The 27,887-nt window shown below is 37.0% G+C and overlaps 1 protein-coding gene across 18 annotated transcripts in view; it reads left to right on the forward strand.

The window, feature by feature from the left end:
* Nucleotides 1-27,887, forward strand: part of CDC42BPA (CDC42 binding protein kinase alpha) — a 309,366-nt gene that overhangs the window by 87,496 nt on the left and 193,983 nt on the right. For 17 of the 18 annotated variants that reach the window (XR_005362267.1, XM_038542788.1, XM_038542797.1 and 14 more), the window contains 2 exons: nt 13,458-13,541; nt 19,260-19,355. Coding sequence is in view for 17 of the 18 variants with exons in the window: in XM_038542788.1 (XP_038398716.1) it covers nt 13,458-13,541; nt 19,260-19,355 (180 nt within the window). In the remaining variant the exon portion in view is untranslated. Of the gene's footprint in view, nt 1-7,001; nt 7,160-13,457; nt 13,542-19,259; nt 19,356-27,887 lie in introns of all 18 variants that reach the window. The other variant, XM_038542801.1, reaches the window with a different exon arrangement.

Below are 27,887 nucleotides of genomic sequence, written 5' to 3' on the forward strand. Positions count from 1 at the left end.
TGATGAATCCTTCCTTATCTAGTATATGTGGAGCATTTAGCATTTACTGCATAGATGCATCAAAATGCAATTAATTTTTTTGTATAGGGACCTTATATCCTGTGATCATTGTAAATCCACTCACTAGGTTTGGCTTTTTGTTAGATTATTCACCTTGTATGCTACCTGGTCTTTATTTCCCATTCCTTCCTGTTCTACAGTTACCACAGTGCAAAATCAGTCTCCAGAGTTCAGGATGAAAGCCAGCTGTGCTTGCTTACTCTCTAGTATTCTTAGATGTGTTTAGTTTTGAGGCTGTGCCAGTTTCTTTCATTCTCTCTCTGAAATGTGTTTAAAACGTTCCATAGTTTCTCACATTTATGATGTTTAGGAAGCTCATTTTACATATGTGATCTTCGATACCACTAGAAATAGAAGTGTTTATTTTTCTATATGAATATTAGACTCCACTTGTCTATTTAAACTGTTATTTTCATTTTGGGTAATATTAAATTTACAGATTAAAGGAGGATTGATGCCTAGTTTTCTTTGGGATTGCAATATGATTTATTGAATTTCAGAGAAAAAAGATGGGCAGTTTTCAAAAACTTTTTGTTCGTTTCTTATGTTAACTACTGGGTATTGTCTCTTCTGTCTCTTCTGTTCTATTGGTGGGATATTTTCTGCAATTAAATTTCGTTTTCTTTTTTCTTGGAAAATAAGAAAGCTATTTATGTATATTACTTCATTAATATTACTTTTGTTACCAGCTACCTTAGCAAATTACCTTGTTTCTTACAGTTTCCTTTTTATTTATCATTGTATTCCCTTTTCAGTATATAATTATGTTTTCTACTATAAATGATAAATTTGCAGTGTACGGTGACACTTTCCCTCTGAGCCCATTTTACTCTTTGAGCTTATTGATTTTATCTTCAGACTGCATGAATTTTCTTTTGCAGTGAAGTGTGGGCCTTGGTTCCTCTGTTCTTACCTGTCTAACCCCGTTTCATTCATCCTAGATCTTAGGAATTCTTTAAAATATTTTATCACCTGTTACTTTTCTTACATTCCTTTTTTTTTTTTTAAGATTTTATTTATTTATTTATTCATGAGAGATACAGAGAGAGAGGCAGAGACACAGAGAGAGAGGCAGAGGCAGGCTCCATGCAGGAGACTGATGCGGGTCTCGATCCTGGGTCTTCAGGATCACACCCTGGGCCGAAGGCAGGCGCCAGACTGCTGAGCCACCCAGGCGTCCTGTTTTCTTACATTCTAATGTTATGGTTTTATTCCTTTAGACAACTTGTATTTTCTGTCACTTGGTGAGATTGAGGGTAGGAGTGAAGTAAATGAATTTCCCTAGCTGCCATCTTAGAAAGTCTCTAATGGTTTCTCACTTAAAAAAAGAAAACATTAACAGAAGTCCATGTTCCTGGTTCTTGTTCTTCAATAATTGAATATTTCATGGCTGGTCTTCACAGCTGAGGTTCTTTTTATTATTTTTAAGTGTTTCCACTTTTTAAGAATCCCACATCTTCCCTATTCCTGCCTGTGCATATAATTCATAATGTCTTTAGTCCCTATACTCTAGATCTTGGATGTTTTTGATACTTTTATTTCTGGGCTACAAGATAATTGCATCAGTGCAAGGAGGTGATGCTCCATTTACTGTCTTCTCTTTGCCTATGGGTTTTAACCAGTGCAGTGGAACCAAATCAGGTTCAAGTTATCAGGATCCCCTGTTAGAGGGATCAGGATGTGAACTTGGAGCCAAACTGGAGACTTCCAGGTACCTTCCCCCAAGTATAAACCTCAGTTCCCTACTTTGGATCTCAAAATAGACTCAAAGTATGTGTGTCCAGATGGCTGAATTGAGGTTTCCAGTGTACCTTAGAAACTCATTTGCCAGCAGAACAGAGAGTGTTGAGGAATGGGCCTCCCAACTGATTGCTAGTGGACAAGTCTTGAGTCTTAATCAAGTTCATTGTTTGGATGGAAGTGAAGGGGAGTTACTCACTTTGGTTTTTCAGTACTTGACTTTTGACTCTAAGAGAGATGATAGAGCCTTTCTTGTTCTTGGGGTAGAGTATATCCATTTCCATTCACTCCTAACTTCTGAGCCCTAAGAAGACTCAAAAGCAAAGGGAATTTGCCCATCCACTCATCTCTTTTGAAACAATTCCTGCAGATACTTTGAAATGACTAATGCATTATATTTAAGGCCAATATTAATGGTTATATGTTTTCAGAGAAAACAGAGGTCCTCCCTGCCAAACAAAATGTATTGCGTTATCACCTATTGCCTCTTTAAAATCATTCCAGCGGCGGCTGGGGTGACTCAGTCAGTTAAGCATGTGACTTGATTTTTGGCTCAGGTCATGATCTCAGCATTGTGCAGTCGAGCTCTGCATCAGGCTCCATGCTCGGTAGAGAGTCTGCTTGAGATTCTCCCTCTCCCTCCATCCCTCCTCTCTCTCTCAAATAAATAAATAAAATCTTAAAGATAATCATTCCATATTTGCAAGTCCATGAAATACTTGATGGCAGAATGCAGTCCATAAAGAAACTAAATGGGAGAGTGAAATCAGTGGATGGAATGTGTTTATAAAAATGGGAGTAAAGTTGTAAGATACTTTTATCTTTCTAATGGGGAAGGTGAGAACCCCTGTACAACTGCTTCCTAACAAGTATATACTTCTAACTTAAAATTTTTTATTTCTTTTTTTTTAAAGATTTTATTTATTTATTCGTAGAGATGCAGAGAGAGAGAGAGAGAGAGAGAGAGAGAGAGAGAGAGGCAGAGACACAGGCAGAGGGAGAAGCAGGCTTTATGCAGAGAGCCCGACATGGGACTCCATCCAGGGTCTCCAGGATCACGCCCTGGGCTGCAGGGGGCGCTAAACCGCTGCGCTACCGGGGCTGCCCAAATTTTTTATTTCTAAACTTCATGTTTGTCTTCTCCTGTGGACTGCAAATGAAGGCAAGGATAGAATTTCTTTATTCATTAGGCTAAGTACTTAGCACAGTGCTTTTAATTTTCCCTATTAGTTAGATTAAAAGCAGTAAAATGAGGTTCTTTTTTCTTTAATGCTTCTCTGTTGTGACTAATGAAAATAATACTTATTAATCATGAACCGTAATCCAAATATATTCAGTGGTTCGAGTCACCATCTTACCCAGCAAGAGGGGAAGGTTACAGGACTTTGAGATCTACTTTTAAAATTTTGGGGCATTTCTTTCTAATGTTATTTCTATTCATGGATAATAAAATTGAGATAGTTTTGTCAACATTAATACCTAACTGGCTTTTCTTACAAATTGTTTAAGTCTTCTCCCCATGTATTGAAATATTTCTTGGCAAACCTGGTTTCTTTATGGCTTCATAGAAGTCCCTTACATAGCTGTTTTGTAATTGACTCAACAGTAACATTAGGCTAGAAGGTGCACTCCGTGAATTTAAGGATTTTCTCCATCAGTTCTTTGCAGTACTGAGGCACAGTATGGTCTGGCACATATCAGGCACTCAATAAGTATTTGTAAAGTGAAGAATGTTTAGGTGGTTCTGTTTTTTCTATATTATAAATGATACTCTCTCAAGTATGTTGCACATAATGCTTTCACTGCATTTCAAATGGTTTTTCTAAATAATTTGTTCCAGAATAAATTTCTAGAAGAGGATCTTGCTGGTGAAAGGGTATGGACAAAGTTATAGGACTTCAGAGTAGTTTTCTTTTCTTTATGAAATAATATTATTTATGGATTTCTATTTTTTAATACTTTGATTTTATAAATTTTCAATAATTATATTCTATTAGGATTAAAGAGGTTTTTAAAAATTTTATTTTAACTGAAGTGCATTTCTTTCAATTTGGGGAGCAGTTAGAGATCTTATAAGTGGAATATAGAGTTTCTCGTGGTGGTGGTACAGGCTGAGGATTGGAAGGTCACTTGAATGTGAGTGATGGCTGTGCTTATTAATCCTTGTGCTTATCAATTGTGCTAATTATCACAATTGATACTGTGAATATCAATTGATATTCAGTATATTCATAGCTGTGCTATGCTAAAGAACTTTCTTCTGTAGGAATGGAAGAAGAGCAGAGGGTAGGTAGTAAGTGGAGGTGTGAAAGAGTTGGAACAATCAAAAGCATAATACTGGTGATAGTGCTGAGGAAGGAGTGGAGAGAGGGGAGACCAGAGGCATGGAAAGCCTGGATTTCTCACTCTCCAGCCCCGTGTCTAATTCATCACCAACTTTTATATCCTAAGTATTCCTTGAATTTCTTCCTCTCCTCCCCCTTCAGGTCCTCGGTGTCTTTAACCTCAGTTTCTCATTTCTTTCCCTGCCTCAGAGCCACTCTCCATAGAGCTGCTGAAGTGATCTAACTAAAACCAGCTCTGAAAAATGGTTTCCTATTATTCCTATTTTAAGGTTCTAGTTGATTAACACAACATACGAGCTCTTCCATCATTGGGATCCTTCAGCCTCATTTCTTGCTACTCCTTCCTAGGAGGAAAATCTTTCCTTGTCCTGAACATCCTCACTCCTCTCCCCCACACAGATATTTCTGGCTTCTGGGTGTTCCTCATCTGCACTCACTTCCCAGAATCCTCTCCTGCAGTCAGACCCCTTGGTCCCCTTTCTGAGGGGTAAATTGTGTAGACTCGGGTGTCAGTCAACTCTTCCAAGACACTGTAACAGATATATTCACCTATTCCATACCTCCCTCCCTCACTCTCACCTTTTGTGTCAGGAATCTGTCTTTTGTGCTTTTTATAGGATCTTGTTTTTACCTCTTGCACGTTGTACTGTAATTGTCTATTTAGGTCTATTTCCTACATTGACCTGCGAGATTTTTGAGGGCAAGAGCTCTTTTATTTTTGTATTCTCAGCAGTTAGCATAATGTCTGGCATATAGTCAGGTAGTCAAAAGGGTTCCAGTTATCATTTTCTAGATGAAATAATGAGGGGTTGAACCAGGCCAGTGGTAGTGGGTGAGAAGAGTGGGTAGGAGAGACAGATTGGAAAGAAGTCATTTGGATGTTATAGATGAGTTACAGGTAGAAGTTATGGATAGTTGAGGCGTGCAACATAGTACAGGAATTTGGTATACAGGGTTTTGACTTGCTGAATTTGAGATCTTTGCTAAACATTTAGACATGACTGGTAGGTAGTTAGAAATATGGGTATATATATTAGGAGATCAGGATTTAGGAGTCATGAGCAGATAGGTGTGAGCTGGGGCACTTGGAATAGATAAGTCAGGAAGGGGAGGGGATATAAAAAGGTGGAGTAGGGATCATTGGGGAACATTTAACAAGTAAAAGAAAAGTAGGAAAATATACTGATTATCAGCAGTATTCAGTGGAAGAAAGGTTGAAGTAGATGAGAATTGAGAACAATAGATTTTACTTGGAAATTAGGTCATTATGGATCTTTGAGAGAATAATTTTGGTCCAGTGGAGTGAAATAAAAACTAGATGGAAATAAGGGATTGGAAGAGACTGGGAAGCAAATAAATGATGAACAAGTGGGAAAAGCAAGCACATACTACTCTTTAAAAATGTGCTTTATGGAGAAATGATGCCTAATGCAAAAGAGATGTAATATCAGCTCCTTGAGGGGAGGGTAGCAGTGTGGTGAATTTCTGGTTTTATTTTTTTGTTTTCGGATGGGAGAAGGTCTTGGAAAAGTTTATCAATTGATATTCAGGAAGCAGAAGAAAGGGGGCTTGAAGTGCAAAAAGAAATCTTTAATGGAACAAGGGTAAGAAGGAAGGGGGGCCTAGAATCAAGGTCTTGGGAGGCGTCGTTAGCCTTGAGAATAGTGGGGACTTTTCTTCCTTGGGTTAAAAAGGAAAAGAAGTAAGGATAAGTAGAAATACAGAGACATTTAAAGGTGTTGTGAGGGAATGTGAAGATCTATCTTCTATGAAGTAGGCTACCAGTCATTAATTGTGGGGTGACAGGTGGATAGGACAAGGTAGGATAGATGGTGGTGACAGGGTGGCCCAGGGTATTTTAGAAGATTGGTAAAGGACAGAGTATTACTGATGGGACTGCAGGTAGATTTTAGGGTTCAGTGGAGGTTGAGCTGTGGAAATAAAGCAATAGTAAAAGTAAATTTTATATATATATATATATATGTATATATATTATTATTATTATTTTTCATGAAAAGGACTGAAAAAAGGATAGGGTACTAGAGAATTATTTATACTTACACATTGGATTAAGTGAGGCAGATAGTGATGTTTGTCCTTCAGGTCTAATGCTTGGGTGGATTGAAGGCCCGGGGACCGTGCTGTGGCAGACAGCAGTGCAGCCATCGGAGACCAGGAACAGGTCCTGCCTGGCGTGGGCTGGTGACCTCCAGAGTCAACTCAGAGGACTTCATACACGGCTGAGGATATATGAGAGTTAGTGTGGGAAGGTGTTTTTTTTTTCTTCCTTTTTTTTTTTTGGATATTCTTGTACTATATGAATATCAGTTAAAATATGTAAAATAAAAGTAACAGATGGCACATAATTTACTTATTTTAAGACAGAGGGCATTTTGAATAGAAAAGTAGTATTGGCAGGATTGGCTGGATTGTGAGCTCTTGACTGCATATTCATTCCTGATGAAAGTATCTCTGGTGGCCTTAGGTCCCTGTATTTCTCAACTGATAGATTGTAAAGTGCAAAGACAACCCTACAGAGATAACGATTTCCTCCATGGTATTTTGTCTTCTATCAGGAATTTGTAAGTAGGTTTATATATGCCTCTGGCTCACCTCTGGCATGGATATCTGATAGGAGCAGCATTTCTAGCAATTATGCTTTTTCTTAAAAAACGAAAACTATGAAAATAAAAGCATAATCTGTGTAACTCCTTCAAGAAATGCATAAATCATGGGAAACACTAAAGGAGCAAGATATAATAGAAAATCAGCAGCTCTGCCAGTTAAGAACCTTTTCTACGACTCACTTGTCAGTTACTGCTTAACTTAACGCTGGGTTTTCCTTTTTGCTTTCAGGAAAACCTTTAACTTACGCCCTGGGTGTTGCCTGTCCACAGTTTCCTGGTGGCTCACCGCTTCTGCCTGCTCCAGCCTTGCTCCGGCAGCTTCAAGGCTTCTGGGCTTCAGAGCTTGTTGGGAAAGCTTGCTGCTTTGGCCTGCTACCCCTGCTTCAGGTGTCAAAAAGCTTTTAATTAGCTTGCTTCCTCTACTTACTATAACTAGGCCCTTACGTGTCTGCATAGCCTAGTCCTAGGGTCTGAAGGGAGAATTATTTTTAGCTGTTCGTTCTTCCTTAAAAATTCTTGTACCCTGGCTCTCCTGGGATTCGAGGGACAGTAAAAGCAGTGTTAAGTTCTGCATGATTCAACTTTGGCAGCCCCTGCACCTACAGGGTTGATCCTCAGTCCCCAGGGGTGCACTGTCATGGGCACACCAAATTCAGGTAACCGGGTCTGTTGTGAGTGGCCGATGCCCAAGCTGTGCCAGTTTTTAAATATTCTGACTATTGCTACTTATGTATAGATTGTGTCTCCAAGGAGAGTATCTTGTAGCTGTTTAGTAAACTCTTTGTTGTGTTTTTAGTTTGCTTGCTAAAGACTGTTTTTCCCCCTAGTAAATACTTTTAACACAGACTGATCACTAACAGAACATTATAAAAAACAAACACTAAAAAAAAATAAAAATAAAAATAAAAAACAAACACTGATTTCCATACATATTAACACTGATTACCGTTAACGTGTTAATAGGTGTCAAGATGATAGGCATGATGAGTGGCAAGGTCTGTCCAGGACCTCTAGGGGTGTTCAGTAGTTACACTAGTAAAAAGTGCTAGTGGTATAACAGGGCAGGGAGCACGGCAGGTTGTACTGCAGAGTGGAGCTCACTGAGGTCGTCGATGCAGTGTGCTCAGCCCAGTGCCAACCATAGAGTAAGCTCTCTGTAAATAAGAGTTGTTCTTATTTTATTATTATTATTATTATTAATAAATGATGGTAGGTATTATACATTAGAAATAAAGAAAAGGAGATAAAGACTAAGTTGTGAAGTCAAGACTTTAAAAGCCACACGTCATTAAGAGAGCAGCATGGGCTAGAATAATCTCACACACACACACACTTAATCTTCAAACACACACTTATATATCTTACCATAATGCACTTTTTCAAAAACATTTATTTATGTTAGAGCATAAGCAGGAGGAGGGGCAGAGGGAGAGACAGAATCTCAAGCAGACAATGCACTGAGTGTGGAGCCCAATGTGGGCTCGATCCCACAACCGTGGGATCATGGCCTGAGCTGAAACCAAGAGTTGGATGCCTAACCGACTGAGCCATCCAGGTGCCCCATAATGCCTTGTTCTTACTTGAGTTTCAGTATCACTTTTGTAGTATACTTGAAGTTGATAATATTGATGCCGTAACAGTTTATTAAATAATAATAGTGAAGGGGAAAAGGAAGTGAGAGGTGGTATAGAAAGTGTGACAGGACAGTGACTGTTTATAAAGAGACACTTCTCAACTGAGCTTGAGAGAACAGACCATGTGACTTTCTGGGGGGAGCCTACTTGAGACCTAGGCAATAAGTGCAAAGGCCGTGGAGTTGGGATTGAACCAGGTGACCATTGTGTCTGCAGCAGAGTGCACTAGATTGAGAGAATGTATGAGATCTGGTAGGTTGGATGACCAGAATACATTGGCCTTATCAGTTAGAGTAGGTTGACTTTTACTTGGAGAGACATGGGAAGCTGTTGAAGTTTTGGAGCAGAGGAGTGTCACCATCTGAGCTACATTGAAATAGAATCACTATGACTGCCAGGTTGAGAATAGATCGTGGGGGTTAAGGGCAGGAGTGGAGGGTCTAGTCCGGTGGATGGTCCAGACAGAACATGAAGGCAGGTTGTTTGGAGGGACTGGAGGAGGTGAATTCTGGGTATGTTGAACATAGACTAGATTTGAGGCCTGCATGGGAACTGTTAACTGGAGATTGAAATTCTATTTAATATAGTGTGATAAATCCTATGTTAAATGTTGTAGCTATAAGTGCAGACACTTAAACTGTATTTAAGAACTCATTTCTTAACATGTGTCACCTGGTTTTTTCCTGTAGTGTTTACAGTTTTTCCAGCATAGTACTTTGAATATGAAGCCTTTAGAGACATCTCTGTGTTTAGTGTTTTTATAAAGTACATCTTTGTTCTGTGTTAAACTTCAGTCTTTACTTTCAGTCCATACTCAGAGGACTTTTTATTTTGATCAAGTTAAGTAAGAAAGGACATTTTAACATACATGCCCTCTTGCATGTCAATTGGCTGTGGTTCTTAAAAAGCTAGAACCTGAAGTCAGAGTCCTGGGAGAAGCCTCTTTTTCTGAGTCTCTTGCTGCTGCCATGAACATGAAAATGATCTGTAGTGTTAGAGGAGAAAAGCAAGATGAGTTTTATTTTATTTTATTTTATTTTATTTTATTTTATTTTAGCATTTCATCAGCTTAATGGTCTTGTCTTATTATGTCATCAATTCGATAATTCACAAATATTACCTGAACTGATATTTTAAAATTTCACTATATCCCACCACATTTCAGAGAAGAGTTAAGGCAGTTCATAAATCTTTTGTAAAGGTAGCATGAAGAATGGTTGTCACCGTGCAGCAGCGTGGCACTCTTAATTGCCACATGTGTTCAGAGTGGGTCCCATTTGGGCCCTAACCGGCCACACTAAATACCCCAATAATTAGTGGTCATTTCCTGACCAGGGTGAGGTGTGGTATTTCACACAGTCCTATTCCATGCTTCAAATTTTACATGTTCCATACAGAAAACATAGAAAGATGAATAGAAATCATGTCACTTAGAAATACCTCATCTTTAAAAATTTTGGTTCCTGTCTTTCTCTCTATTCACCTGACATAGAAAGTCATAGGTATGTATTTTGTATATATACAGAAAAAGTAATCAGTGTGCCAGCTTTAATAAACTTCTTACAAGCAGAATATTATTCTGCATTTTTGCCTATTAAATAGTATTCTTTAAGAATATTCTTAAAAAAAGAATATTCTTAAAAATATGACTAATTTTCTATTTTATGACATGTTTATTAAATTTCATCTTTTGGAATATTTAAGTTATTACTAATGGATTACTCTTGGAAACCACACTATAGTAAATGTTGTGGCTTCATTTTTACTTATACATCTTTTTAGTTGAGGACATTCCTAGCTGTATTTCTATGCTTCATGGGTATAAAGTTATTAGAAGTTGAAGAGATTGGAGTTGGAGAGATTGAAGAGTTATTTCACAGTTAAAGAAATTGAATAAATTGGGATGTATAATGTCTGCTATGTATTGAGGTGTTGGGCAAATGATGGTTAAGAGATTGGATAAGAATGTGTTTATTTTTTAGTGCAACCCCTGACACATAACAATAGCTGGAGTTATTGAACACTGCTAAGTGGTAAGCACTGTATACTTGTATTAATTATTTTAATCTTTACTACATTTTTTAAATCTTTACTACAATTATATGAGTACTACTAGTAATCCTACTACATTGATAAGAGAACTGAAGTTTTGAAAGGTTAAGTTACTTGCCCAGAGTTACACAACCAGGATTCAAAACCAAATGGTCTGGCTGCAGAGTGCAATGCTATTACCGCTACCCTGAACAGCTACAGTAAATGCTGGCTCAGTGTTTGTACAGGAAATGCTAATTCACTTCACAGCTCTATAATCCAGGGGTGGTTTGGGTTCCAGGATATTTTGGATTTTATTTTCATTAATTAATTAATTAATTAATTAAAGATTTTATTTATTCATTCATGAGGGACACACACAGAGAGAGAGAGAGGGGCAGAGACACAGGCAGAGGGAGAAGTAGGCTCCATGCAGGGAGCCCGACGTGGGACTCGATCCTGGGTCTCCAGGATCACATCCTGGGCTGAAGGCGGCGCCAAACCGCTGAACCACCGGGGCTGCCCTATTTTGGATTTTAGAAAGATAATTTAGTGCATATGCTCTTGTTTACATAGTACTCCTCTTGGGGTTTGGAGCAGCACCTCAAAAGCAGACGTGTTAGTGTTTCTGCAGTGAAGCATGTTTGTCTTTATACTAAATGAAAATAAAAAACCAAAAACAAAAAAAAAAAACTGTAATTAGCCTGATGTCAGTACCTGCTGCCAAGTGAATTATGAACATCTTTTGGCTTTAGAATTGCAGGTAAGGGATTGTGAACCTGCATAAAACCCCCTAGGAGAGTATCTGGCATTTAGAGCACACTTAGTATGTGTTCATGGGTACTACTACTAGTACTCCTACCAGTTATCAGATACGTCCTCAGACACAGAGAACTAGTGATATGTACAGCTAGGAGTACTCTTCTCACAAGGACCTGAGGATGGAAAATCTTAAATGTTAGAGTCTTTCAGCCATTCCTCCCTAAATCAGAATGAGGATGGCTTAAGTGATAGAATCTCTTCCCTGTCCTAAATGTAAGCATATTGAGCTCAGTGCTCCTGTTTGCTTACTTTCAACATATAATGTGAGTCTACAGAGCAGCTAAACTTGTAGACTTTCAGAGGATTTGGTGAAACAATGTTTCAGGTTTTTCCTTGCTCTCTGTCATAGACTCCTTTATTTTACCCCCATCTTTATTGAGATGTAATTAACATGTAACATTATGTAAGTGCAAGGCATACAAAGTGATCATTTGTTACATGTATATATTGCAAAATGATTAGCAGAGTAAGGTTAATATCACCTCACAGAATTACCTTTTTAAAAAATTTGTGGTGAGAACATTTAAGATCTTTTCTTTTAGCAACTTTCAAGTATATAGTAAAATACTGTTAACTGTACTCACCATGCTTTATATCACATCCCCAGAATGTATTCATCTTATAACTGGAGCTTTGTACCCCTTGACCAACATCTCCCCATCTTCCTCAGCCCCTGGCAACCCTCATTCTAGTCTCTGTTTTTATGCGTTTGACTCTCAGATTCCATATGTAAATGAGATCATGCAGTATTTATTTTTCTTTGTCTGGCTGATTTCACTTAGCATAATGCCCTCCAGGTTCATCCATGTTGTCGTAAAAGCAGGATTTCCTTCTGTTTTTATGGCTGAATAATATCCCATTGTATATGTGTGCCACATTTTCGTTATTCATCTGTTGATGGACATTCAGGTTATTTCTGTGTCACGGACAGTCCTCTTTCTTTGAGCATGAAGCAATGGGAGAACAATTTAACTGACCCATCATTTCTGTAGATAGGACCAGAAATGACTAAGATTGAAGTGATTGCACTTGAAATCGAGATACCCGTCTTCTTTCCTACCATTTTAACTGTGAAAAACTATAATCACAAGTCATAACCATTTATGACAATTACCAAGAAATATCCTAGTTTATATAGTATTATACAGTAGTTTTAATTATATGGTCATATTACTTTTATTGTAATCTAATACAAATATAAATTTATTAAATGTTCCTAATATGTACATTTGCCATTAAGATTTTAAAAATTTCAACACTTGAATTTAAACCCAGTCTCCATCCTTGGCAGGATCCCTTTGATCTGTTTGAAGACATGCTGTATGTAATTTGTTCTCTCCTGCCACATGTTAGGGTATTTGTCTTCCTCATCCTGGCCCCAGTGACTGGAAACAACCTTGATTCCCCCTTCTGCAGTGCTATCTCAGCCCTGCAATATCCCCAGTGAGCTGGAAGGGCCCTTGGAGATCAGCTAGTAAAACCAAAGCAGAGAGGTAAAAACAAATGGAGTCAGTTTGTTGAGGCTTATTTATTTAAATTTGACAGTTTTTTTGATCCATAACTGAATTACAAAATACAAAAATATTTGTTCCTTTTAATGTTGGAAAGGAATGTGTGAAGTCTGCAATTTTGTAGAGCCATTAGCCTTAATTGATCTTCAGGGGTGTTTTTGTGTGTGTGTGTGAGAGAGAGAGAGAGAGAGAGAGAGAGAGAGAGGTGGGGGGTTGTACAGTGGGTAAGAATATGTGGTGTGAAAAATAATATCATTTTCAGTTTATTTTATACTATTTGATTCCCACGAAACATACTTGTTTTGGCAGCTGCATTTCCTGTAGCACTGTGTTGGAATTTGGCATGCAGTACTCAGTAAGCTCTCGTTATTTCAGTGTTGTACATTTTGGTCAATTTCCTAGTGACAGTAGATGTCAAGTTAAATTCCAGAGCAGAGAACTTGAAGAAGAGGATGTAACAGTGATACAGGGTTAAAAATACACTTAACATGTTTGGCACATGTTGACTAATGTAACCTTTTCAACTGACGATATTATTTGATTTTGGAGCTTAGAGTATGAACTGCATGGAAATTGTTGATAATGTTGGTATTTATTTTCTTACAGAGAGGAAAAAGGAAAATGGATGACTGAAAAAGTTTTATTTGTTACATTGTCGTATTTTAAAAGTTGTATTTCCTTTTCTAGGTTGCTGTAGTGAAACTAAAAAATGCAGATAAAGTATTTGCCATGAAAATATTGAATAAATGGGAAATGCTGAAAAGGGCTGAGGTAAGATTCTGTTTATTGGAATGTTTAATGTTTCAGAAGTAATTTTAGAGACCTATAAAATTATAGATATCATTTACATTTATCATAGATACAATGTTATCTATGGTGGCATTTATTTTTAAGACGTATGAGATAAGTTCTACAATTTACAGTTGTGACAGAGTAATGATAAAAGTTATAATGCATAAAAAATAAACATAAAAAGTTATAATTTGTGATGCTTATTTCATATTGTCTGAAAACTAAATGTGGGGCTTGTATATTTTGTGAAAAGGAGGTGTGGAAACCAGTTTATTTTATAGGGAGAAATTTTGCAATAATGGATTTCCAACTTGATGTAACTCGTTTATATTATTCTGTATTTATCTGTGTTCTGCTCAAAGTGGAAGTCAACAGGAGTTTTGAATGTGCCCTCTAAGAATTCTCTTTATTGCTAATTATACAGTTAAATGTATGTTTTTATATTATGAAAGGATGGTAGAAAAATCTATTGCAAGAATTGCCAGTGTTTTTATGTTGATGCTAGATATGAGGGAATGATGGGAGTGATGTTAAAATTATCTCATAGCTGTTATGCTATGGTCAGAACTGACGTTACACATAGATTTGGGGAGGGATTCTGGGGGTCTCCTGCTCTGTGAGATCATGGTGAGTGGCCAGACAGGGTCCTCAGGGGCCTCAGTGTGGAAGTATTTCAGTATTTGAATTTGTAGGAGGATCATACTGTTGTGTAGACTGAACATTAGCTCTGGAAGTAAGATTTCTCTAATGAGAAATTAGCCCTTAGAAACCTTTCTTTATCCACCAGTACTGGTAGCAACCTGGGGAGAAAAAAAAAACAAAACTGAACATATAGAGAAAAGCAAAAATTGTTCCCTTGGTGATAGATGTGGCAGTAGTAAAATACCTCATCTGTTTCTGTGGAGAAATTTGAAAAATGTAACAGAACTTGAAGTGAAAGGTAATCATTTATGTTCCATCATGTAGAATCGATCACTAACCTTTGGGGCAAGTTTTTGCTTTCAGCTTTGTCTTCTGTGAGTCTCCTGACAAAACCTGCACAAGAGAAGTACACATAGAGTATTTATAAAAACGAGTGGTGCCACCTTACAGATAAAATAGAAGCCCTCTCTGAGTCCACCCCATGGGGCGGAGCCCCTCCCTGCCTCCCAGAGGTAGCCTCCGTGGAACAGTGTCCTGATGAGAAAAGTATTTGGAAACTTTTACATCACTCTCTGGCATTATTTTGACTCTATTGAACTTCCTTAAGACTAAATTGCCTTATTGTCACTGGTTGGATTTTCCAGGAAGCCCATAGGGAGACTGAATTAGGGTGTTCTTCTGAAATGGCTGTTGATAGAAAGGTGAAACATCATGTTCAGGGGGAAGTCAAGCTGTCTCACGGGGAGCTGTGGAGCAGAAACGGTCCTTCGGAGTCCCGCCTGAGGCCCATGGACTGACCTTTTTCGCACCTGCTTTATTCATTCATGGACTTTGGGCCATCCACAGGAGGACATAGCCTTGGGATCGTAGAGCACTTGCAGCTGAGGTAGAGCCTGCAGGTGCTGGCAGCACCGCCAGCAGCTGGAGCAACAAATCTTATTAGTAAGAAATAGCAAATAAGTCTGTTCTAATTGTTTCACAGAAATCATAATTGTAGTAAGCTTAGTGTTTCAGCATTAGAAGTTTTTAGGAGTTAAAATTGTGCTATTTTCTATGAAGTTGGTGTTGGGGAGAATTAGAAGAAAAGGAAGGATCACAGGGTTAGCTTTCATTACTTAAGTGGCAAAGTTGAAGATAAGGAACAATTGGAAATTAAATTATTTTATTGAATTAAAAACCATTAATATATTCTCTTTCTGGGATGAGATGGAATAGGTATATTTCTTCATATTCCTCCCACTAAGTACAGTTTTAGAGACCCTTGACATTTTATATATAAAAGAAATTTAAGGAGATTCTCAAAGGCAGGAGAAGGTGGACCTTGGGGCCTGAGGGCAACACTCATTCTGTGTTATTCCAATAGAGAAACCAAATAGGGACCATACAAAGAAAATTAAAGACCACAGAGCCTTGTGAACATAGATAAAAATATCCAACATGTTAGCAGATAGAATTCAGCAGTGTATGAAAAGACTCGTACATACACCATGACCCAGTGGCATTTACTTCAGGTATAAAAAGGCTAGTTCGATATTTGAAAGGAACCCTCCTCAAACTACTTGAAACTTTCGTCTTTTAGGAAGAAATTCTACATTAAAATTTTTACAGAGAGATTCATGTAGGAGTATAGTGGAGTTGTATTTCTATGCTTGAGTTATCAAGTCCTTTTTTTTTTTTTTTTTTAAGTCCTTTTTTAAACAAATGTTTAAAAAAAAAAACCCTGTTCTGACCTTGGTTTATCTGGCTTTGGAAAACTGGGCCTACCAGTGATGCTTAATCACTTACAGATGAGCAGCAAAATGTCTCGATTTGTAACCTGTGTGTTGTTGATGCTTTATACACTTTTTCAAAGACATACCTCCAGCCTTTTTAGCTGTATTTATTTCCATTTAAGGCATATAACAAATATAGAACTAGTGGGACATGCATTATTTGAAGGTAGCAGGATACCTTCTCTCTTTCTATTCTTGGGTGGCTGAATACCTGCTAATTTTACAGGTGCAGAGCCGCCTGGCCCTGCTGTTGATCATTTACAAACTTGGTTAGTGTGTCAACCATCCCTTCTCATCTCCTCATCTGTGACAGAATCTGAAGAAGCTCTGTGACCTCCAGTAACCCCTCCTACATATTTATTACATTCTTATATATTCATATTCTACTTTTAAAGGAGGATATTAAAAATTTTTTTTAAAGGTAGAAATAGACGTTATTATAGCCTTTATCCATGTGGAGCCCTCAGTACAACTTCATGAACCTTGTTGTATGCATGCATTGTGGTTTCGTTAATATTGATTTAGAACAGGGTTTCTCAGCAGTGGCACTTATGACATTTGGGGCCAGATGATTACTGTAGGGGCTGTCCTGTGCATTGTAGGATGTGTAACAGCATCCCTGGCCTCTTTCTAGTAGATTGCCATTACCTTCACATCTCCTAGTTGTGACAGCTGAGGACCATGAGACATACTGAAGCAGAAAAGAACATGATGCTGTACATCTAAATTCAGTATCTGAGGCATCATTATGGATAGTGTAACACCTAAATACTTAGGGATAAAATTGCATGACGTCTGGGATTTGCTTCAAAAAAAGAAAAAACCCTGTGCATGTGTGTACATGTGCATGCACACACATGTATATGGAGGGAGGGTCGTGGTATGTGAAGGGTGCGGTACTGGGTTTGAGGAGGTGAGGGTGTACGTGATGAAACCAGATTGAATGGTAACATCATTGTTGAAGTTGGCTGGTTGATGAGGCCATTGTGGGAAGGAGGTGCTTTTACTCTTCTCTCTTGTATGTGTTTGAAGTTTTAGATCATAGCTTATATTTTAATTTTTTAATTTATTTTTTCACTGAAGAGTTTGGAATAGATGAGAATGTACTAAAGTTTAATCTATTGACAAAAAAGTCTTTGGAGCTTTATTGAGTTTGGAGCCACCAATCACGTTTATTAGAATTTAGCTAGAATGTCTGTGAGGTTTCAGAAGGCTGTCATAATAAGATAAAGCCAGGAGAATGGAGGCTTTCTGGGCTCTGACCATCTTTACCCCTTTCAGAACCATTAGTGGCAAACTATAATCCAGGTCACTAAAATTCTAAAACACAATTTAGCAGTGAGTGTGTCAACCAGCATGTAATGCTATGGATTTAGATAGTTGAATTGGTAGATAAAACTGCCCGTTTATTTGGTTTAAGCTTTAATTGTTTTAAAATTTTTCTCTGGTGCTATTTCATGCATGACTTTTGGAAGTTCCCATCAAATAAAATTTATGGGAATACCTGGAAAAAATTAAGGTACCTAATTAGGGTAATATAATGTTGATAGCAAACATAATTATTAATTTTTTATGGGAATAAGTAACTAAGTATTTCCTGTAGATAGGATACTGTGTGATGATTTTTCAGTGTGCATGGAATATCATGCAGCCATGAAGAAGAGGTAGGTGGGTCTCTGTACTGGTGTGGAAAACTGTTCAGGTATACTTGAAACTGTTCAGGTATACTTGAAAAAAGAAACTTATGGAGCACTATGATCTGATTTGTGTGAAGAAAAGAGGTACCACATGAATATTGTCTGTGTGCATGTGCGTGCTCATGTTCATGCTTACAGAGAAATTTTCTGAGAAAATACTCAGCAGAGTAGCTGGTGGTGACCTCTGGACACCCGTGACAATGTGAGTATGGGGCTGTTTTTTGTTTTTGTTTTACTTTACCTGTCAGTTCTTTTTGAGCTTGCTGGCATAGTGGGGTTTTAAAAATTGAAACCTTGAAGATGATAGATTATAGAATTATAGTGTATCTATAAAATTATTATTTTTAGCCATACATTTCTAAGGTTCTCAGAATGTACCCTTATAATAGTGGAAATAGGGTTTCAGAATTAAATTAAAACTTTTACAAATCAAAAAGAAAAAGATAATTCATTAGAGAAAATGGACAAAGGGAATGAACAATTCATAGAGAAAGTTCAGATGTAAAAAAACATATGTAAAGCTGTTTATCTGCATGGGGAATTAGGAATATGTTGATGAAAGGAACAGTATAGTTTTACAGCCATCCTATTGACACACTTAAAAGCCTAATAATGCTAAATGCAGTTGAGGATGTGGGGGAGTAAAGGAGATTTCTACACTGGGTTGAGGGTAGTAATCGATATACACTTAGAGAAAATTGGCTATGTCTGGTAAAGTGGAAAATGCTTGTAGCTAGCATTTTGACTTCTAAGTGTACACCCCGAGGAGACTCTTGTACATTTGTACAAATATATTCATTGCAACATCATAAAACGAAAATTGGAAGTGACCTATGTTTTCCTGGTTGGAGTTTGCATACATAAATTCTGGTATATTCAGACAAGGGAATGTCATAGCAATTGAAAAGAAAATAGTCAAAACAAAAAAAAAAAAAAAAAAAGGAAAATAGCCATCATTGAATAAGAAGCAATCAAGTTGTAGAAGGATAGATAAAATTATGACATTCATGTAAACTTTCAAAATGCAAAACAATTCTGTTGTTTTAGACAGAAAAATGTGTGATCAAAGTATATGAAGGAAAGAACATAGTGTGTATAGTAACTTTGGATTATTCATTTTATCAGGAAGAAAGAAGGGAAATATGTAAAGAAGAGGAAGACTACAACTTACTTGTATTTTATTTCCTTAAAAATAACAGAAGTAAAGGTGACAAAATGTTAACGTTTATATTATCTGAATGGTAGATTGGACTGTGGTCGTCAAATGCATATGTGCTTTTTTTCTGTTTTTTTTTTTTTTTTAAACTACAGCCATATTTTTTAATATAAAATGTTTTCAAGAGTTCTATTCCCATTGTCTGTTCTCTGAGAGAGCTTGACTTATTGAAAAGTCGTATCATATTGGATGTATTCTTTTCCTAGGACAGGAAGTATAATAAACATATTCTTTTTCCAGGACAGGAAGTATAATAAACATACTCCATTTCCAGGACAGAAAGTATAATAAACATATTAAGCAATTGTTTGCATAATATATTTTACATAAAGTGTCCTCTGACTAAAAAAAAATTGTTTTTCCTTTTCAGACAGCATGTTTTCGTGAAGAAAGGGATGTATTAGTGAATGGAGATAATAAATGGATTACAACTCTGCATTATGCTTTCCAGGATGACAATAACTTAGTAAGAATCATTTCTATATGTTTCTATATTCTTATTAAATTTTTATTGGCAGAATTTAGTATTATTCTCTTCTAAGCATTATTTAAATGTAGTTGTTATTTAGAAAACCATGAATTTCACAGCATATAAATTGTGTATTTAATATATCCTCCCACCCTGAGTAATTTGATAGCTTTCCACTGGAATATTTTATCCTTTTTAATAAACAAGTCTAAACTAAATCCCAACATTCAGATTCTTTAAAAGGTGTTCAGGATTTTTCTTTTCGTGCTTTTCCCAATATGTTTTATTTGTAGTATTCTATGGCTATTTGGCACTTTACAGATTTTTCAAAGTGGCCATGTGCTGCTTGAAGTAGAGAGCCACATTTAAAATCTAGGCTGCATGACGCCTGAGTGGTTCAGTGATTGAGCGTCTGCCTTTGGCTCAGATCGTGATCCTGTGGTCATGGAATTGAGTCCCACATCGGGCTCTCTACAGGGAGCCTGCTTCTCCCTCTGCCCATGTCTCTGCCTCTCTCTGTGTCTCTCATGAATAAATAAATAAAATCTTAAAAAAATAAAATCTATACTTCATCTGATTTTATATGGACATCACAAACCACATGACAGAGGAAGTTAGGAATGAGGTCAGAGGAATATTGAAATATGAGAATCACAGCTAATTGAAGATTGAAGGGATCAACAAGGGAACAGGGAACCCACCACCACTGGGTGTACAACTCCTGGGCCTACTGATCGAGGCTCTTGATCTCCAGGCCCAAGTTTTCATTTTGAGTTTTTTTTAGAATATGTGTGTTGAGCTCCTGCTGTGTGCCAGACACAACATTGTATACTGGGGTATAAAATGAATAAGATGTCTTATTCACATGATGGGTGTTTATTGGACATGTGCCATCTGTTTGGCATTGTTCTCTAGATTCTGGAGATTCAGTAGTAAGACAAAGGATCCAAGGTAAGATAGTGAATCCAAAGTCAAGTAAATAATACTTTCAGATTATTTCGGATGAAGAATGTGTAACATTTCTTCAAAGGTGTGAAGTCAATGGGGACACTTCTAGGACAAATATAAATTAGTTAAACCAAGAAGGGAGAAGAGGCAGAGGGCTTGGTGAACCAGAATGTTGAAATTGAAGCTCGTTTCGTTTGCACTGAGAAGGATGGATGAGGGGTTGGGGTTGGAGAGATCAGAGAGTCACATCATATAGCACCTTACATGTTACAGTAAAGAAATTAGACTTTTACAGCCGTGTTTTTCAAAACAATGGGATTATCTTGGTCATGGAACTCTTGTGTATATTTTAGAATGACATTATGTCTGCAAGCCAAGACAGTGAGGTCTTAACTGGTTTCTTAGCTTCTTCCTTCTGCCTCCCCTCGTGATGACTTAGGTGTCTCGCACAGAGCAAAGTGTGAAACTGCTGTTTGAGGACTGTGGAGAGTCTGTGGTGGGAGGGGACAAGAGATGTGTTTGAGGGACTGGAAGAAGCCAGTGTGATTACGGTAGTGAAAGGGAGGGAGTACAAAATGGTGCTTCAGACAGTGGTGGATGCTGAGGATCTAGGATCGATTCTGATTTCAGGAAAGGCTTCAGGGGAGAGTGTGAAAAATTATTGGTTCTCCAGCGTCTGACTTGTGGTTTTCAGTGCTTAGTCGTTGATGAGTTGAGTTAGGAAATATATTTGGGAAGGGAAACCTGAGAGCAGAGGGAAGGTAATTAGTTTAATTTGGTATGTATTGGGTTTGAAGTATTGTGTGATCCACTTAGTGAGTTAGGGATATAAGTCTGGTGCTCCTGAGGGTAAATAGCACTATATATATCTTATAGGGTTCTTATCTTGTAGATCAGTTTTTGGCAAACTACAATCTGCAGCTCAAATTTGACCCACCTATTTTTGTACAGCCCACAAGCTAAGAATTGTTGTAATATTTTTAAATATTTGAAAAATCAAAAGAATATTTTGTGACATGCAAATGTTATATTAAATTCAGATTTCAGTGTCCATAAAGTTCTGTTGGGATGCACCAATGCTTGCTGATCTGTATGTTGCACGATGATGGCAGAGTTGGCTTCTTATGATAGAGGGGAACACCATACATATGCATTAACTCTAGATGCTGTGCACTGCTGCTCAGCAGCTTACAAATTTCTGTGACAGTTACGACTTCATATTATTTCTGGTGCTATACATATTGCTATACTATGATTTTAATACTCTTGTTATTGACAGTACACACACAGACTTCACATACCTTACTTTTCAGGCACAGTGGAGTGTGGGTTATATTGTTAACAAATTAAAGCCAGCCTGGTGTTATTGTGCATCCACACTGAGGCTGTCCTGCTAGCATGGCGGGCGTCCACGTGGCCAAACCGAGCACCCCTTGCAGCCTTCCCAGTGCACAGGAAGGCAGCTATCAGGAAAGTCAAAAAATATAAAACAATATCTTATCACAGCAGAACTTTCACAAAAAGGCAAAATGAGCCATTGTGAGCTCCTGAGTGGCTCGTTTGTTAGCCAGGCAGGAAGGCCATTTACCAGTGTTGAGTTAATTAAATCACATTTGACTGCCGGAGCCAAAGAAATGTGTTCACAGAAAATAAACTTGTCTTGCACTATTAGCCCTTTGGCAAGAACAGTTGCTTTAAGAATGGGGCACATTGGGAAAAACATCATTGTTTGATTTTAAAACCAGGAAATGATTTTAAGTGGGTTGCTTTTGGCTTCTAAGTTAAAGAGGTTACAGGTCCTGGTCTTTCGTTGTGATTTGAGGGGTAGTCCAGAGGAATAGCCTTTATTAATAGTTCGTGTGGAATAATTATAGCCAATAATATGTTCACAGAAGTTGAGGAAACACTAATTTGCTACAACCTGCATTGGAGTTTGCTATGATGTATTACAACTCAGAGTGGTAAAAATACATGTGGAGCAGGAAGAGACTTGGTCAGACAGCTTTACAAATTATGTAAACATATGAGATGCCCAAACCCCATAGGTACTCATCACTTATTAATCGGCAGGTGGTTGGCAGCAAATATTTGAATCTCTCATTTTTTTTTCGGCTCTGTAGATTTGAATCTGTCATTTGTTTTTGAAACAGTAATATCACCAATGAGCTTCATTTAGTCTTATGGAAGCACTGTTATCATATCCGTGAATTTTTGTGAGAAATCAAAACTGAATATCCTCACTTGCTATACATTCAGCCATTCAGTGCTTTTTCAGTGTTAATCTTTTGTTGCAAAGGGCCACGACTGAAACATTGATGAAGAAAAAAATCTCACCCACAACCATTATTACAAATATTGAATTTCTCTGAAATGAGCTTTTCTGTAGACTTGATATGTTTTAAAAATAAATTTTATCTAGAATTATAAGACAAAACCGCACTTACATGTAAAACTTACACTCTGATGAAGTAATTTTGACAGCTAACATTTGTAGGAATCACAGTAATGTCAGGGTGCTTTATCTAATTCTCATGCCGTCACAAGTAAAAAGATGAGATCTCTATTTCCCACAGATTTGTAGCAGATAGACCTTTTGAGATCTAACTACAGTTAGCATCAGGTTTTGGGATTTGATGCAAGAGCTAAGGAAATGTCCATAGTTCAAAACCCGGTTACTGGCACTTGTGACCCTCCACCTAACCTTTAGTTAGAAAGGTGTATCTGCAGTGTATCAGCATGTTGGAACCACAAATATCAGGAGAAGAATCTAATAGCATTCTGTAAATGCCTTCCAAGTGAGGAATATGCTCAATTAAAATTATATGCTCATGAATTACGACCAGTAGCCGTCTTTGTGAGGATATTTTCACAGATGAAATATGTTAACTCTCATTGCAGATCAACACTTGGAGAGGAACATTAGCCATAAGATTTTGATGATAGGGAAAAAATCTGACTTTGAGCTCCAATTAAGGAAACATACTCTCCTTCCCCACAAAAAGAATTACATTTTTTGGTTAATACACCTATATTACAAAACTCAAAATCACTTATTTTATTTTGACTTTTGCCAATAAAAATGTATGGAAATTTGTTTTCTGTCTTACTATCTTTCTTTTTCCCCTTGGTCTGCCAAGCCTGAAGTGTTTATTCTCTGACCCTTTATAGAAAAAAATTGGCCAGCTCCTCTTATGATAACAGTGAATACTAGTTGTAAATGAGAATAACTGGTGCTTGGACAAGGAGAAAAGTTTGCCTGGAGAAGACAGAGATCAAGGACCTAATAAGGAGTAAGAAAGAGAAACAAGGTTCTGCACCATTGAACCAAAAGAGTTTGTCGAGGTGGAGGGATGATTTCTCAGCAGTGTTAGACACATGAGAGTAGGTTTTTTTCTTTTCTTTTTTTTTTTTTTTAAAGATAAACTGGAAATGTCATGCCCACCCACAGATCTTATTCTCGGCCTCAGTGGAATACCTCTGTTCTTGGACATTGTCTGTACTCTTCTACTTTTGCCTTTATTTCTGTTATCTCTGGTACTTTCCAGACCAGGGCTGTTCTTCTCCCTGTTGTCCTGTGGAAGTCCAGCTGATACTCCAGAATTGTCTCAAATTCCGCATTTTAAGTCTTCTCCAGAATTCCCAGTTTGAAGTAATCTTTCTCATTTCATTTTAGCTCTGCATTTTTTTTTAGTACTGCTATTATGACTAATGTACAAATATATATACATCTCTGACTTTTGGGGTACAGCTTAAGATTAAATAAATGATATGAACCTTCTGTCTTTAGCTAAAATGTACTTCCAGGGGTGTGTAACTTAGTAGTCATGGAGTTTATCTGATACAGGCAGATCCAGGGGGTCAAACAGTGTCATCACCATTATTTTTCTTTATATCCCTTACACGCTTGCAGGTTATCATAGTGTTTCAGACTTCAGATTGTGACCCGTGGGTGGATTGTAAAATCAATTTAGTGGGCTACAACCAGCATTTAAAAACTTAAATAAAATAGAAAATGACAGAGTTCAAGCAGTAAGAGGGATTATTGCTTTGTGATGTTTATTTCTTTTATAATATGTATTGAATCATCATATAAATCATATTATTGTAGATTTCAGTCAGAATTGTTTAAGTATGACTTTTAGGGCAGCCTGTGTGGCTCAGCAGTTTGGTGCTGCCATCGGCCCAGGGCGTGATCCTGGGGTCCTGGGATCGAGTCCCACGTTGGGCTCCCTGCATGGAGGCTACTTCCCTGCTGCCTGTGTCTCTACCTCTCTCTCTGTGTCTGTGTCTCTCATGAATAAATAAATAAAATCTTTTAAAAACAAAAAATAAATACGACTTTTAATGTAGAGCGTGCACGTTCTAGTTGCTTTGTTAAATTGAGTGGAATGATACTTGACTTGGATTTCCCATGTATATGAGATTTTTGGGATAAATGTATCAATGCGGATATAATCTACAGAGATTTGTCAGCAAAATTTGTAAGAGTAAATTAAACACATGCCATGTACTTGATTAGCAAACTTATAGTAGTTTGTTTGCTTGCTTATTTATTTATTTATTTATTTATTTATTTTCTTATAGCAGTTTACTGTGATGGATTTTCAAAAGTTTTAGGTAGTAAGGACTAAAGTCCACTATGACAGTATTTTGTTGTAAGTAGGTGTAACGCTGTAGTGTATGGATTGCTTAAAAATCTGCATTTTGTTTGAAACTTAGAAATGTATAGGTACAGAAATAGAGTACCCAAGTACCAAATTTTGTATAGCAAAATTTTGCCTAATTTTCACTGACAGCTTGACATACAATTCTCTCTCCTCTGAGTTTAGTCTTATCTGTTCCCTTTGCATTTGACTTTAGAATTCACATTTTTTTTCCGGAGGCATTTCTCCTTGAGAAATAGTCTATATATACCAGTCATTAATTATATTAGAAAAAAGTTACAGCATAACTGGAGGAGGACTGGAATACTCCTATAGTCAAATCTCCTTTAAGTTGCTGGTTTTTCTTAGTTTAGAAGAAGCTTGTGGTATGTTAGTCTGAAGAGTAGGAGTCCTAAATTACCTTGGTTGTTATCAAATATTTTCTTTTGAATATTTATAAAATATTAGAAAATAAAATCATTTAGAAATGTTGGCAAATCTAGTTTTAGATTCCATAAGGGAAATTTTATTTTACAGTTATTTTCCAAAATGACTGTTAACTTTCATAGCCCCTGAATTAGCCAAATAATTGGCTACAGTGATCTGTAGTGCCATACAATTCAAGAAGGCTGTGATGAATAATTTTTTTCATTTATAACTGCTCAAATATCTCTGAAACCAATTTATGAAAAATATATAGAGTTCTAGTTTACATGCATTTTATTTGTTGGAGAAGAAGTGGCATAATTAAACAAATGATCTTAAAATGTTATTAGAACATTTTTTTTCCCGTAGGAAAAACTCTGATATTAAATACAAATCTACTTAGTTGCATTGACACTGTCACATAAAATTCTTATCACTTAGATATCATTTAGAATATTATGAATCAGTGAAATTTGCCTCTTCTCCGTATTTTCTTGTCCTCTGTTTCCTGTTTGGGTTATTTTATGCTGGAGGAAAACAAAGCCAGGGAAATATTTAAAACAAAAATGTTACCTCTTGAGTTAGCATTTGTAAACTGTTTAGAGTATGAAAGACATTCGTTTATTTATTTTTTATTTATTTATTTTTTGAAAGATTTAAATGTTAGATAGTGTTGTGAATTCCAAACTCTATTGGAATCCAGTTTGTGCTGAAGATAGAAATTGTTAGGAGAAAGCAAGGAGGGATGAATACAGAGTGGGCTCTAAGGATTAACTATTAATGTCTTTGTTTTTTTTTTTTTTTTTTCTATTAATGTCTTTGACAGCAGGATGAGTAAATGAGCTTCCTGTTCTCCCTAAGAAGACTTCTAAAAGCATATCTGTTCTAGGAGATGTTCTTTCTCTCCAACACAGTTCACATATTGTATGGTTTTAGATGTTTTAGTATTGTTTCTTTGGAATGTAGTTTCTTACAAAGCACAAACTTTGACATAAAGATTTTTTTTTTTTTTTTTAGAAATTTAGAAACTCTTATGGTGTGTTATACCCATACCTAGAGGTCTGTTTATTTTAGAGGGATAAAAGATTGCTACAGACTCAATCTGTATCTTTAATTTTTTTATTTTTCTGGTGTTCTGTACATACAGAACATACAGTCTGGTGTCATGTCATGGATGTAGCTAGCTTTTTTACTGAACACTGACTCTGAGTGAAAAGAGACTGATGTAAGGATCAAGAACCCGGACTTCTGGTTTTCCCACTGTCTAGGGTGTGATTGGGCAAATCAGTGGACTTTTTATGCCTTTGATTACACAGTCATAAAGCAGGCATAGCAGCGATGATCCCTACCTGCAGTAGAGGGACCTTATATAAACATCCTTGTACCCTCATTCTGTAACTCCTCCTACTAATGGAGAAAATGGAACCACTGCTTACTCATGAACTTTTCACTTTCCATACTCTGGTCTCAGTGTTCTCTTTCATTCTTCCCTATATGTATACAGATTTGTTTGTATTTGCACCTGTTCTCCTCTTCTCTCTCAGCGTGGGTGAGATATTTGCCTTTGACTTTTGTTCCATAGCCTTTGGCCCTTTGCAGAATTGTGCTCTTTGTGACTAGCTCTTTCCCCCCTACAATACAGAGGTTTGGATGTGGAAAAACAAAGCCTGTATTATTCTGCAGGTCACTGGTGTCCTTCAAAGAGCTCATGGGCATATTTATTTAATTATTCCTTTTGGTGGCTGTACAGTATTCAGTTGGATGTTGGATGGACACATTTAATAGTTTCCTTGTTGGACTCTATTCATATTGTTTCTGATTTGTTGCAGTTATTCAGAGTGCTGTGCAGTAAATATATGAGCCCACATGCCCTACACATTGGAGTTTTTATTTTAATTGACTATATTCCTAAAAGTGGAATGCTAGGTCCAGGGGTTATGTGCCTTTTAAATTTCAGTAGATACTATGAAGTCACTTTGCTGAGCAGTTGCAGTAAGTCGTCATACCCAAGAAAGCAGTTTCAACTCACTGTTCCCAACATAGGAATGGTCTCTTTGCTAATCTGATTGGTATAGAGTGGTATCTCATTGTTGCTTTGGTTTTGACCATGTATTGATTGGCTTATTGTGTTTTCCCTTAGGTGAATTAACTGTTAATAGCTTCAGCCTAGGTTTTTTTTTTATTGCTTGCCCTCTTAATCCTTGGTGGGAGCTCTTTATGTTACGATTATCCTCTCCTTGACATAGCGTATGAACGTTACCTCTCAGTCTGTATTTTTCTTAAACTTGTTTAAAGGCATCTTACCCATATTGGGTACTATTTCAAAGATGGTTTATGAGTAGGAGGTTGTTGTACCAGGTATTACATTTTACTGACTAATCACTGAGTGTAACCGTAGCAGAATAGAGTGTCCAAGAGCAGATCCAAGTATATTTTGGATCTTAAATTAGGATAAGGGAGTATTTCAGTTGAATTGGAAAAAATGGATATTTTTCCCAAAAAATGGATATCC

Source organism: Canis lupus, chromosome 7 (assembly GCF_011100685.1).
Source record: "Canis lupus familiaris isolate Mischka breed German Shepherd chromosome 7, alternate assembly UU_Cfam_GSD_1.0, whole genome shotgun sequence".
Lineage (NCBI taxonomy): Eukaryota > Metazoa > Chordata > Mammalia > Carnivora > Canidae > Canis > Canis lupus.